Source organism: Podarcis pityusensis, assembly GCF_964106645.2.
Source record: "Podarcis pityusensis genome assembly, chromosome: 8".
Lineage (NCBI taxonomy): Eukaryota > Metazoa > Chordata > Lepidosauria > Squamata > Lacertidae > Podarcis > Podarcis pityusensis.
In genome coordinates this window covers 37,142,891-37,156,749 of record NC_138033.1, presented here as the reverse complement: position 1 = coordinate 37,156,749, position 13,859 = coordinate 37,142,891, and the positions used below count along the sequence as shown (strand labels likewise).

Genomic DNA, 13,859 nt, shown 5'->3' with positions numbered 1-13,859 from the left:
CTAGAAACTTCCCAAGGGCATTCAGGAATACATTGGATTGCGTAAGCCTCCAAAAGTGTGTCATGTTCCTGAATCTCCATCCTGAATCTCCATGTTCCTGAATCTCCATGCTTGTATTTTTAAACTCATTGCTCCTTTGAATGCCTAAGCTATCCATTAAGTGAATGGACTCTGCAGTACCATAGTTACATTTAGCTATACTCACCATGGTGCTTCAAAGATTAGATATTGGTTAAATGGGTTTTTACACCACTCTTCAATAAAGGCTTTCCAATCAGAACACAATAATCAATAGTGGTTTTTGAACGGTACCTGTGCTTATTTTATATACATTTAAGCTGCAATGTAATTCTCAAATACTTTATTTCCCTCTGAACTTACTGTTTACATTTTTCTTTACACCTATGTGTGTGTATACCTTGCCAACAAAAGATCACACTCCAGTCATCTGATGAAGTGGACTCTAGTCCACAGTTGTGTTTAAGATTCCACAAAACACTGTACATTTAAACGGCTGCTTCTCTTGTGTATATGAGGATTTTTTTCTCAGATTATTAGATAAGATATTACAATATGCCATATCAATTCAATTTTTTGTTTTAAAAATATACGGCTGTCACTGTCATTTTAAGACACCAGGCAGACAATATGTCAGGTGCAGATGTATAATTAATACTTTTTCTATCTTCACTAAAACAGCACAAAAATGGAATGGGCTCCTCCGGTTGGACATCTATAATACAGTTGAACCTCTGTTTACCTAACCCTCTGGTTACATAAACTTCGGGATGCATGCATGGCAAACCTGGAAGTATTTTACCGGGTTTCGCCACGTGTGCATGTGCAGAAGCAGTCCTCGGGTTGCAGAAACCTTGGGATCCGACCGGACTTCCGGAACGAATCCTATCCGCAACCAGAGGTACCACTGTACTTGTCCACTGGCTGTGCTCACTGAAGCTGACAGGAAGTGGAGTCCAACAGCATCTGGGAGGACCACATGTTCCCTATCCCTGGCTTAAACCTTCTCTGCAGGTCTTGCAGATACCAGGCAATTTAAGGAGATGGATAGAAAATCTGTGATATCAGTGTTAACTCACCTCAATGTCCTGTAGGCTGAATTCCTTTTGATCTTTAAAGTTCGCTGCTCCAGCACTCAATTCCATGAGCATTTTTGCTATTTCTGGTTTTATTGCTGCTGTGAGTCGACTTGCTGCTTCCATGACATGTTCCTGCACGTCTTTCAGTTGCATAGCTGCCTTAGAATAGTGCGAGTTCCGAAATACACTGCTGAAAAGATCTGTAAGGAACGCGCTTGCACGGCAAAATACATTGAGTGCATCCAGATATTTGGAGATTCCCTGCTGGATGTCTGCAATTGGAGTCGCATGGTTGCAGCCGCCAGCAGCAGCCGGAGAAATCAGAGGGGATGTTGTGGCTGGAGATGCTAAAGGTGCACTCAGAGTCTTGCCTAGTTCTGGCACTTGATACTGCTGGTGTTGCTGCACCTTTTGCTTGGACCCGCCAAGCAAAAAGCGCCGCTTGTAGTCCATTTTACTTTCTTGTGCACTGCAGCAATACATAAGGAAGTACTTGACCAAAGGTTCCTTGAATTAACAATCCCTCCTCTTGAATTGCTCCCTTAGAAATAGATCTATGTGTAGCAGTAGTAGAGTATGCACATAATTTTCATAGGAGGCATTTCAAAAACAAAAAAGATAGGTAATTTGTGTCAGCAGTGAGAAAGGCAGCAGGTTTACTGTCTTTGTATTATTCAGTGTTCAAATGCAGCACTGCTGCTATTACAAACTATAATTGTAAAAGCTAGCTATGATAGTTTTTTAAAAATACTTTATTTTCCACTTAGCATTCTATTGTGTGCACTCAAGATACAATTTCAAAGCAGGGGGCAAAACAAAACAAAAAAACCAAAACAATCTGTTGCAGCTTTCCTGCCAACACATATTTGACACCTGACGTTAACATTAATTTACACTGAAGGAACTTAATTTTTTCCAAAGTAATATAATAGTTAGAAACTGCTTCAAATAGTATTAGGAGGGGATGAGCAAAATCACTGTTCAACAGTGATTGTTAACAGAGACGTCTTTCTTTGAAGAACCACTGAGCCTTCACATCAGCAGATCTAACAGCTTCTTCGTTTGACAGAGCCCGTCAGTCAAATCCGTTTGAGTTTCCCATCTTAATACTGAAAAAAAATATGGAAATTTGTTTCCTGGAGACTTTGCAAGTACACATTATTCAGAAAAACTGTTTTGTTTTTATTGCAAGTCTTTCCACCTTTCCTTCCGTGTGCTGAGGTAGTTTCCTTTTAACATTAATGAGTAGTGCTTTCAGGGAGCTTCTCTCGATTGTAGAGCCCAAAGGATGCAGAAATGTATTTAAGGCCTCTAGGTCATTCCTAAGCAGGGGGAAAAACAGGAAAAGATTATAGGTAAGTGAGCTGTTTTATTTAAGTGCTAAGTCCCAACTCTCTGGGAATAATTCTTTGGAAGTAAACTATTAGGAACACATCTGAACATGTTTATTTTCTCTGTGCTTTCATGCAGTCCCTTTCACTTACAAACCAATCCATAGCTTATTTATTAAACCATTCATCTACTTGTAATATATTTAGTATATTTAAATGGGATGCTATAATAATGGATGTTAAAACAAAATACTGTACAGTTGTCTATTGTACTGTTAAGTACACAACCACTGCATAGTTTCAGTCCTTCTTGGATGGTCGCTCCCAGAGGGTAATACTTGGGGAGTGCTTTTCAACTCTGTGAAGCCTTCAGTGTGGAGTTTCTCAGGGCTCAATTTTATCCCCGATGCTATTTAACATTTACATGAAAATGCTGAGTGAGGTCATCCAGACCCCAGTGGGCTGTCAGCAATATGTTGATGACACACAATTCTATTACTCCTTACATCTGTGGGTAAAGCAGCGGATGTGCTGAACTGATGTCTTGCCTTGGTAAGGGACTGGATGAGAGCCAACAATTGAAGCTTAACCCAGATAAGATTGAAGTACTGTTGGTGGGTGGTTCCTCAGACCAGACGGCAGGGAGGTTGCCTGCTCTAGATGGGGTTACATTCCCTCTGAAGGAGCAGGTATATAGCTTGGGGGTACTCCTGGATCCTCTGCTGTCTCTTGAGGAACAGGTGGGCTCAGTGGTTCAGAGAGCCTTCCATCAGCTTCGGCTGGTGGCCCAGCTGCATCCCTATCTGGACCTGGATAGCCTAACTTCTGTTATCTATGCTCTGGTAACCTCTAGGTTGGATTACTGCAACACATTATAAGTAGGGCTGCCTCTGAAGATGGTTCAAAAGTTTCAGCTAGTTCACAATGCAGCAGCCAGGTTGCTCACAGTGACAAGACAATCTGAGCATATTGCACCGACTGCATTGGCTGCCAATTAGTTTCTGGGCCCGATTGAAAGTGCTGGTTTTGACCTATAAATCCTTAAATGGTTCAGGACCGCAATACCTTAAGTACCGTCTCTCCCCATAGAAACCGGTCCCAGACACGGCGTTCATCATTGGAGGCCCTTCTTTGTGCGCCTCCTCCATTTGAGGTCTGGAGGGGGGCAACACGAGAACAGGCCTTTTTTTGCAGTGGCTTCCCTTTGTGGAATGTTCTCCCCAGGGAGGTTCGCCTGGCACCTTCATTATATATTTTTAGGTGCCCAGTAAAAACAACCCTCTTCAAAAAGGCCTTTGGCTTATTAATATTCTACAGCATTTAAAATGTGTCTATGGGAGGGAAGTATTGTGTTGCTGTTTTGTTTTATTTATTTTCATGTTTTTATCCTGTATTTTATTCTGTGAACCGCCCTGGGATCTTATAAAAAAGGGTGGTATATCAATCAATCAATCAAACAAACAAACAAACAAACAAAACTAACTAACTAAATGAGTAGAATTAGATTAAGGATACAAGGAAGGGTGGAGGTGCTGGTGCAGGCCAATATTTGGCCACTCTGTGATCCAGCAGAATGCTTTATTTATTTACTGAATTTATATCTTGCCCTTCCTCCCAAAGGAGCCCAAGTTGACAAACAGATCCACAATTTAAAAACAAAAACAAAGCAAATACTGGTGGGTTTTTGTTGTTTTTTAAAATTACCCCTGCAGTTCAATTAAAGAAAGAGGAGGTGAAAGAAGGCTAAATTACTTCCAATAATGCAAAATATGTATTTCTCCCTCTTCAGCTGGGGTTTTGGTTTTAAAGAAGGGAACTCCAATAATGAATTTTATAGACAGCTAAATATTTGTGATAAAAAGCTGCTTCTTTTGCTGGCTTGCCATGCTCACAACAAATAGTCAAAGGCTTCTCTTTTATGAAGATTTTTCAACAGCACTACTGACATTAGTCTTTCGAAACCACTTTAACGGAAAGGTATGAACTCTTCCCTTTCCCATCTATAATATACACCACCCCAGCTTGAATTTAATTTAATGAATTTATACTCAGCTTTTTGAGAAAATTCTCAATAAAGTGGCTTACAATATTTTAAAATACAAATCCATTTCATGCAACCTTTTAACACAGTCAGTACAGTGGATGCTTGGGTTGCGAATGTGATCCATGCAGGATGCACGTTCACAACCCGCAGCGGGGCGTCTGCGCAGGTTGCGATTCGGTGCTTCTGCGCATGCGCGACCGCCAAAACCCAGAAGTAACCTGTTCTGGTACTTCTGGGTTTTGGCAGGTCCGTAACCTGAAAAAACGCAACCTGAAGCGTCTGTAACCCGAGGTATGACTGTAATAAATATTAAAATTATCAAAATCAGGATAAAATAAATTAGGCATACCCACCCTAATCAAAAGCTTTTGAAAAAATATAGGCTTTTAAAGCCTTCTTAAATACTGAGAGAAATGGTGCCTTCAGGCTCTTTGTATTTGTTCTCCATAACTTCAGAACCACCATCAGAAGGTCCAATCAACCCTCATCAGTCTAATTGCCTTTACTGGCAGGCACTAAAGCAAGGAAGCCCTTCTAGATCTTAAGGTATGGGTCAAACAATACAAGATGATGATGTCTCTCTGCAATACACACAGTGGAATATACACATAACTTGGAAACAAATTATTTAAGTAGTGTGCTTCCCAAAGTAATCACTATAAGAGAACCCCTATTGCAAACTGACAACATTTTGGAATAGCATCGCTTCATAACATCTTTCAACAAATAGCATGTTACTAAGCATCTCATTACATCACATCATCACAGCTGATCAGTCTAGGGGTTTCTACTATTGTTGATGCATTATCTTAAAAATGAACCAGTTATTTTTATTTCTTCATTTTCATGCAATTCTTCAGCCCACATATATTTCTGTTTCACATTTACAATTGTTAGCCTTTTATACCAAGCCAACTTCCTTTGATTGTGTTGATGCAAATGGGTTTTTCTAACACTTAGCTACTGTAATAAAATATATGTAACTTGGAATAATTTAGAAAAATCAAACAAAAACACAAATCACAAAAATCTAGAATGCATCACACAACTTTTGTAGTATTTTCTGCATGTACTTGCAAGGTTAGGAATGAAATAGCAGTAAGTAAATAAATAAAGTATGAATACGAGCATAGCAATGCTTAGTAGGTCTTATCTGCAACGACCACAAACAAAATGCTTAGAAACAACCATACAAAACAAATAGACAAAAAGTTGGGACAGGACTTATATGCATGTGGCTGTAATAGATAAACTTCATGACAAATATTAAAAGGTAGCTGCCAACATCAATCACATCATTACAAGTCAAAAAGGAAGGCATCGACATCAAGGTTTCCCAAATGTGATGAAGAATGCCCATCTATTTGTAAATCATCCTGGGATTTTGTTCAGACAGGATAGCAATCTCTACACAAGATCGCAATTGATCTTGCCTTCTAAATTATATAGCAGATTTGTCAGAGTATTCATTTCAGCTACATTGAAATCCCTCAATTGTTCTTACATATAAAGTGAACCTTTAGATTTTGCTGTTCAGCAATATTTTTTTTTGCTGCTAATAATAAATTATAAATAAGTGCTTTATGCTTCACCAAGATGGTTCATTTAGACTTCTACTAAGAACCATTTCCAGGTTTTACTAAATTCAGGCATGCCCTATCCACCATCCCTATTCCCTGTTTCTGGATATTATTATCCACCCAGACTGGCTGGGGCAACCCAGTCAGATTGTTGTTGTTACTGCTGCTGCTGCTGCAGCAGCAGCAGACTGCTCTTTCGTTATTACCGTATGTACAAGACTCCTCAATATGGAAGGTTATGCCTCAGGATATGGACTCTAAACATCTCAGGTCCAAGCCATGATTCAATTCCACAATGTGTTTGCTTGGTGAAAACTCGGTTTCTGTATAAGAAGTTCCAGTTTAAGAAATACACGTTACACACAACCTTAACTATTTCTTCTCTGCTAGGACAACAAAGGGTTCTCAAACACTACGACAAAGCAAAATCAACACTTGCTTATCCTCAGCCCTGAAGACAGCAGACACACATGCCTAGGGTAGGCTTTAAAATTGCCAAAGAAAAGTCTTCTGTGAAGCGAAGAGCCTAAAAAGTCAAGGTTGCTGGGCGCCAGCACTGCGTTCTATAACAAGTAGTCAACACAAGGCAAATAAAACCACTGCTTTAGATTTTAATCACAAAGATTTAAAACCAAACTTCTAATTTTCTAATTCATAGTTTTACTGATAAACTATGCATGGTAATTGGGTGCTGTAACAACAAAAACAGATACAATTTCAATCTGACTTTTATAACTGAAAGAATATTTGTGGGCAGGAGAATCTGCTTTGATTTAATGCCATGGACAGATCACTATATGCTTAGGTTGGGACTCGCAAAGTCAGAAACCTCTGCAGAAAACTCTCAAACCTCTGCAGAAGAGGGGGAACAATCAACATATTTTATCCCCAAAAGCTTATGGATCCTGGTGTATTCCAGATGTCTTATAGAGGATTTTCCATTGACATGTCCAGCAGTCCAGAACAGTAAAAAAGAAAAAAAAACATGCAGAAGAATATGCTCTACCAATTTCAAATCCTTCATAAGATTACGAATGATGAAGAATGCAAGGGAATACTGGCTGCATCTATTCTAAGAATCCAAGCTGCACCATTTTTTTTATAATGGGGAAAGGAGGAAACGAAAAAAAGAGGTGGAAAAGCACAATTTCCAAACCCACCCAGCCAAGTGTACTATGGTAAAAATGATTTTCTCTGTGTGTGAACCATTTGGAGCTGCTGAGACCTCCCCTGGGCACTGGTATCACCTGAACATGCCTAGGGAAGATGGGTGTAGGAGATGCTCTCAGGATGAACAGCTTCCCACACACGTGTTATGAAAAGCCACCTGCCAGTGCAGTTTGAACCCCTCCTTGATCAAGCTATACAAAGACATCCCTGCCTTGGGTCTGCAGACATGACAGAAAACAGCATGCAGAATGAATGCTCTGCAAACAAGACAAAGAGCCATTTTCTTTTCCTGTACATTCGCCAAAATAAATGGGAGCTGTACAAGCGTTGTGTTATGCACTCATAAAGTTCCTATGAGGCATTGGCTTGGGCTGGATCCCAACTTGTTTGAGCAGAACCCCCCACCTCCAGCCAACATTATCTGAGCCACATGAACTGGGTCTAAAATAAGATCTCGAAGTCAAAACACTTTGGATCCTACATCACCTGAACCAGGCACTTTATGGATTGGTTTCTCCAGTAACAGCTGGGCAGAGCAAGTCTCAACTCCTGCCATCCAATGTTCTGTGCTGCTAGCACAGGGTGGTCCGATGTGTGGCCCTCAAGGCTTTTTTGTGGCCCTCAGCAACATTTGATATACCCCCACTCCAAAGCAGGGTTGAGGACTCTGACAGGGTCCTAGGGTCTTCCATCCTCCTTACCAAAGCATAGTTAGTGCTTTCCCAGCTTTGGGAAGGAGGTCGGAGGGATCTAGGATCCTGCAAGAGCCTCATGCCTCCTTCCCCAAACTCAGCACCTCACTTAGCTGGCTTGGGAAGCCAGTGGGAAGACATGGGGGAGCACCAAATTTTGGCCTCGTTCTCTGCCCCCACACGACAAAGCAGTGTGTCAAAGTACTCTTGCAGCCCACTTGGTATGAAAAGTTGGACTGCCCTGTGCTAGCACAAAGGCTGAGGCAGTTAGGAAAGATGTAATTGCCCATTTAAGAGTTATTCTAGCCTGATATTCTGATCCATTTAGGTCTGGTAAGAAGCAGAGAATGAAATTACGTATTTGCATATATTTTTCTTTATTGAAAGTCGCTTGGAGACAGTTGGGTGACAAGTGACTAATAAGTTTAATAAACTAATTAATATAAAAATCAGTAGTTCCATGCAGGCTACCAAGTAAAAAAGCAAGTCATTGCTGGCATAAACTATTGCCAAAAGTCCAGTCCTCCAACCGCTCTGTCTTGATTTTCCAAGCAGCCACATCCCATTCCTATCTCCAAACAGACCACAACAGAAGATCCTACTCTGGTGCTGCTATAATATACTGCCCAGAAAAAAATGCTTTTAATTCTGTCTGAGGACTCATGACTCCAGCAGCCTCAATGCCTGGGCCTTATGAAAAACCCCAGAACTATCAGGATCAAGATCATTAGATGCAGCAACAACTATAGTCAATATCCCGCACACAAGCTTTCTGATACCCACTTCGTTAAGGGTACTAAAATACTCTTTTATGAATAATTAATGCTTGAATTAGCTCCCTCCTTGTACCCTCCCCAGCCATTGACTTTTGTATTGTGTCTGTTAGACTATAAACCCACTAGGACTTAAAAAAAAAAACAACTTTGTAGAGCATCTATAAAATTTTCGAACACATTCAAAACTCCAAATTTCTCCCTTTAGCAGAAGGCTCTCACAATACCCCATGTAGTGCTAACATCCTACCCTCATGTTATGGACAGCAAGAGCTTTGCTTTCAGGGTGGAGTAATATTCATGCTCTCTTGTTAACAAGCTGCACAGCACCCCTGGAGAAACAGAATACTCACTTTTGCTGCAGGAAAAAAGGGCAGCTTTATTGTTTGGAACTCTGAAAAATGCATAGCATGTATGAGCACTCTGGTAATTGAAAAGTGCAATGCAATGGCACTCAGCCTCTATACAGAGATTTTTTAAAAATCTGAACATAAAGATGCAAATAAAAATGGATGTCGACTCTGCACCATTAAGTTTCTTCTGAGTTCTTTCAACCATATTTTGTATATAAAACCATATACAGGGGACACAATGTTCAATTTTTCTGGAACTTCACAAAAAATTGAATGAGGAGAGAAAGGCTAGTAATAGACAAGCTTCCTTGTCTGACACCATGAATATATGTGTAAAAAATGACAAATTTCATTTGCAAAAAATGAAATTTTTGAGCAGCTTAGGTGAGGTGAACACATTAGCTTACTAGGACTTGCATTCCACTCATTTAGAAGGCTGAGTAACATTCTGAACAGAGCACAAGGCTCTCTCAAAGCACTCCATTATACTCTCAGTCGTGGGGAATGCCAGTCATAACTCATTTGGAGAAAATTTCAAGAGCCTGGCAACACAAGTTGAAGTTGGAAAATGTCTTGGAAGGCCTTGGTTTTTCATACTATTCTGACCTGTTTCTCCACCTAATAAAAGAATCCACACTCAAAACACACATCGGAAGAAAGCTTCCCATAAGAATCAGCATGGCTTAAAAAAGGGAACGTGAGAAAAGCTTCATATGCAAGGTCTAAAAATCACCAGCTTACTAAACTATAGCCAAAGAGTGACTTAGCTGATGTCCAAAAAATTCTTTAAGATTTCAGTAATATTCCAAATCTAGAAGAGAGCAAGCTTTTCTGCCAGTTTCAACAGTGTGGCATTATGAATGAGATTTAAAGGCAGGGAGAAAGAGTGGGAAGGCAAAATAATGCTACTTGTGCCTGTGTCCCTCAACAGATTGCAATCATAGTTGAATCAAACTTCAAGTAGTCAGCAGCCAGGACTCAAGAACATTCTGAACTCGTATCAAGAACACACATTCATCAAGCGCCACTTGACAGCCATCAGGCTTCCCCATTTATAGTCCCTGGTCCTAATCCCCCTAATCATACACCTTAACTGGTTTCTTCTGTGTGAACTGGAAACACAAGCAGAGGGCTTATGCACTGAAGCTGCTCATAACTAATCATGTTATATTAACTGTTTGACTGTAGTAGTGCAGAGCAGGAACTAAATATTGAACAAAAACTCCCTGCACACTCTTAACTAGCATGTGAGGGAAAAGGCAAGGGGACTAAATACTTCTGCCTGACATGTTAGTTTTGTATGTGTACTAGCTTTGAGGGGGCTTGTTTCATAGAATTGTAGAGTTGGAAGGGACCACAAGGTCATCTAGTCAACTCTCTGCAAAGCAGGATTTTTTTTGCCCAGCATGGGCTTTGAACCCATGACCCTATGAGCCTCATTTTTGTGCGTGTAATTTATTTATTTTTTAAATGTGGGGAAGCATTCAGTCCTGACCCTACAATCTGACATTGTATATAGCCCAGAAACTGATACATCACAAGGGGTTGCTGATCATGTGCTTTGCCACTCAAAGCAAAGCAGCTGAAGTGCATAAGAATGGAGGGTGGGGGGCAGCTCTGCCAAAAACTCTTCACTAGGCAGGGCATGGGAAAGAGATACCTGCCCATGTTTCAACAGTTGTATGCAGAATAAGGAGAAAACTCTGCCCAAGTCACACTCAGAGAGGGGGAAAAGGGTGTAGCATCCTTTGCCTGCATCTCTGACTGTGCAGCAAGTGTTAGTGTACAGAGACAATGTTGTCAACCCTTCAGCTGTTGTCCAATTCAAAAATACAGCTCCTTTCTAAAATTAGTTGCCAACCAAGTAAGACACTGAGCTTTGGGGTTTCAATTACACTGATGCACTTTAAACAAGGCTGCATCTATTCTGCATTTCCCCACTTTTCCAAATTCTGCACCAAAACAATCCAAATTTTACAATCATATTCAAATTAGTGTGCTCACATGATACAGACATTTATAATTTTTCCAACAACAAAAAAAATAATGGTACAGGCTAAGAGAAGGGTTAACGAAAAAGGTTTGATTAGGAGGGATAAGAGGGTCTCAAATTAGCAGCCATTACTGGACAAAGGAATGAAGTCCCATCCACTTTATGGCTATGAAACTCAGTTCATTCTGGCTTCTGGTTTTTCTTTTGCATCAGACTCTGCCAGGCCTCCTTAAGTCTCTCTGCAACCATAAAGGCTAGTCACCTGCTTTGTAAGTAGCAGATACCAAGATTTCACACTTGCTCAGCACTTCAAATTGTGGAAACCACAAGACACCATAACTCGTGACTTGAGTGAAAGGAAACAAGGAAAATTAGGAGCCATTGCTTGGATTATATACTTTGTACAGGCAGTGGACATTTTGTGCACATCCAATTGACATGCGACCACCAACATGTGTGGTGCTTTTGGCCCCGGAACAGGGCAGGGGCAGAACGGGCTTAAGCACAACCACTGACACACACAATGGCCCTGCATATGTTGCTGAACTGTAACTTTCATTGTCCATGGCCACTGATCATGCTTGCTAGAGTTGATGGGAGTTGTAGTTCAGCAACATCTGGAAAACCAATGATTCCCCAGCCCTGCTATTCCTGTGACTCAAGGGCAAACTTGATGATATGGAACAGCAAAATGTCTAACCCCCAAGTTGCCTTGTTTCCAATATGATCAAAGTTGCTCTCTAACTTTTGTGCAAGCAACTCTGCACAGGCTGTGAAACCCAAAACTGCTCAGGCAGTTAAACCATAACTAGTCAAGTTAGATTATTTTTTTTTGCAAATCTGATTTGTTGCCTTCCCCAAATAAATATACATATGCTTTGACATTTTATTTCATTGGTTAAAAAAATTGTCCAGAATCTCTCACTAAAATTGTTTGCTAGACAGCATGTCTGAGCTTTTTAAACTGATTGTGGAGGAGAAAAGCTATTCGCAGGGTACTACTACTACTACTACTACTAATCCGCTGCCACAAGAGGCACTGGTGGCCATCCAACTTGGAAGGCTTTAAAAGACAAATTCATAGAGGACAAGGCTATCAGCAGCTACTAGTAGGTTTCCCCACAGGAATCTGGTTTGTTGCTCTGAGAATAGGATGCTGGGCTAGATGGGCCATTGGCCTGATCCAGCAGCTCTTCTTTTGATTAAGACACTTGCTAAAATGCACTAGGGAATTCAAATGTATCAAATTCGCGTTTGACACTGGCTTGAAAGCATAATGACAAAGGATGTGGGAGATCCATTAATGGTTCTCCTATTGTGCTCCCACTCTGCAAGAATGAGAGCCCTTTCCTGGCCTGCTTTATATTCGAGCACCAGCATCAGGGTGTGTTCCTCCACCCCCATGTGTTTTCCCTTATCCCCCACCACAGTTTCTGTTTGCTCTACAGGAAGGAAAATATAGGTGACAGCTACTGTATTTCTCCTCACTATGATCAAACAAGAGTTTCAGAGTCGTTAGAATTAAATGCCCCCTTTCTCCAGTATCACTGCTCTAATCAAAATCAGAGATTAATTTGGCCCCTAGGACTCAACCTTTCTTGGTTTTTGCCCCCCTCCCCTCCTATTTTATTTACACACAACTGAAAAAATAGGCCAAAGTAGTCCTAATTAACAATAGTTACTTCTAAGTAGCTATACTTAGGGTCAGGTGGTTAATCTTTTAGGCATATCCCTAGAACACAATGTACTTTTAAAAGTACCTGTTGGTATTAAAATTCTGTATTTCAATTTGGCTTTGATATGTTATTGCACAACTGGCTTATTATTTTTTATCCTCTTTAAACTACAATATGCACATTGTTCCACAGTTCTACAGCTACGGTTGGAGTCTCAGTCTTGTTTACATGCTCCATTATCCTCAAATAGCCACCCCTTAATTTTTTATTGGGTTGGTCAATCAAATGTTGGAGACAGACACTAGTTTTTTGAGAAAGCTGAAAGAAATTCCAAAGAAGGATCACTGCATCTATGTCCCGCTTTCACCTTGGGTTAACAGACACTGTACTTTTCAATTGTTTCCAAAACTTGCCTAATAACATCTGAGTAGAGGCAGTGGTGGGATAAAATAAATGTGTACACACATCATGGGAATCAATGACCACATGTGCACAAGCCCTGGCTTAATAAACCATAGTGTGCATGTTAGTGCACACAGACTGATCACTCTCACTTTGCTCCACCCCTAGCATGAATGAGTTAACAAACCATGAAACAAATGAGTTAACAAACCATCACGTTGCATTTGAACCCTGGATTGTGGTTCACTCTGCCCCAACAAACCAGGAGTGGTAAGCCAACAGCAAATCATATGTTAAGGTGATCCGTAATCTCAGTTCAGATCCAACATTGAGCTATATCAATTCTGGTTTGTTTAGCCATTCACACAGGGAAGCAGCATTCAGGATGTGTGCATCAGCAGAGTTCATGCCTTACTGTTACATGCAAATGCAGCTAGAGTTCTCTCTCAAGCCACTTTCAGCTCTTTAAAGACTTTTATGTCTCATGTCAAGAGACAGGAGTTGAAAGAGAACACATGGGAAAACCAGAGATTCTAGACTCAATCTCTCCTATCTCTCCATGGGATCAACAGAAATGGGTTTACCTCTGTTCTAGAGAGAACAGTGAAGTATATCCTCCAACATGCAGTGACCTCTGAAAGACAGGCAACGGTAAGGGTTTAGCTGAAATACACTAGATACCCACCCCTGGTCTACGCTGCAGGTTTCAAAGTGGAATCTGAAAATGAAACCGCAAAGAACTAACAAG

At 40.6% G+C, this 13,859-nt stretch overlaps 1 protein-coding gene across 1 annotated transcript in view; it reads right to left on the bottom strand.

The window, feature by feature from the left end:
* The window catches only part of GARRE1 (granule associated Rac and RHOG effector 1), a 56,823-nt gene that overhangs the window by 23,643 nt on the left and 19,321 nt on the right, over positions 1 to 13,859 (bottom strand). The window contains exon 2 of the mRNA XM_081016979.1: positions 1,098 to 2,419. Coding sequence (XP_080873105.1) covers positions 1,098 to 1,580 — 483 coding nt within the window. The 5' untranslated portion in view covers positions 1,581 to 2,419. The remainder of the gene's footprint in view (positions 1 to 1,097; positions 2,420 to 13,859) is intronic.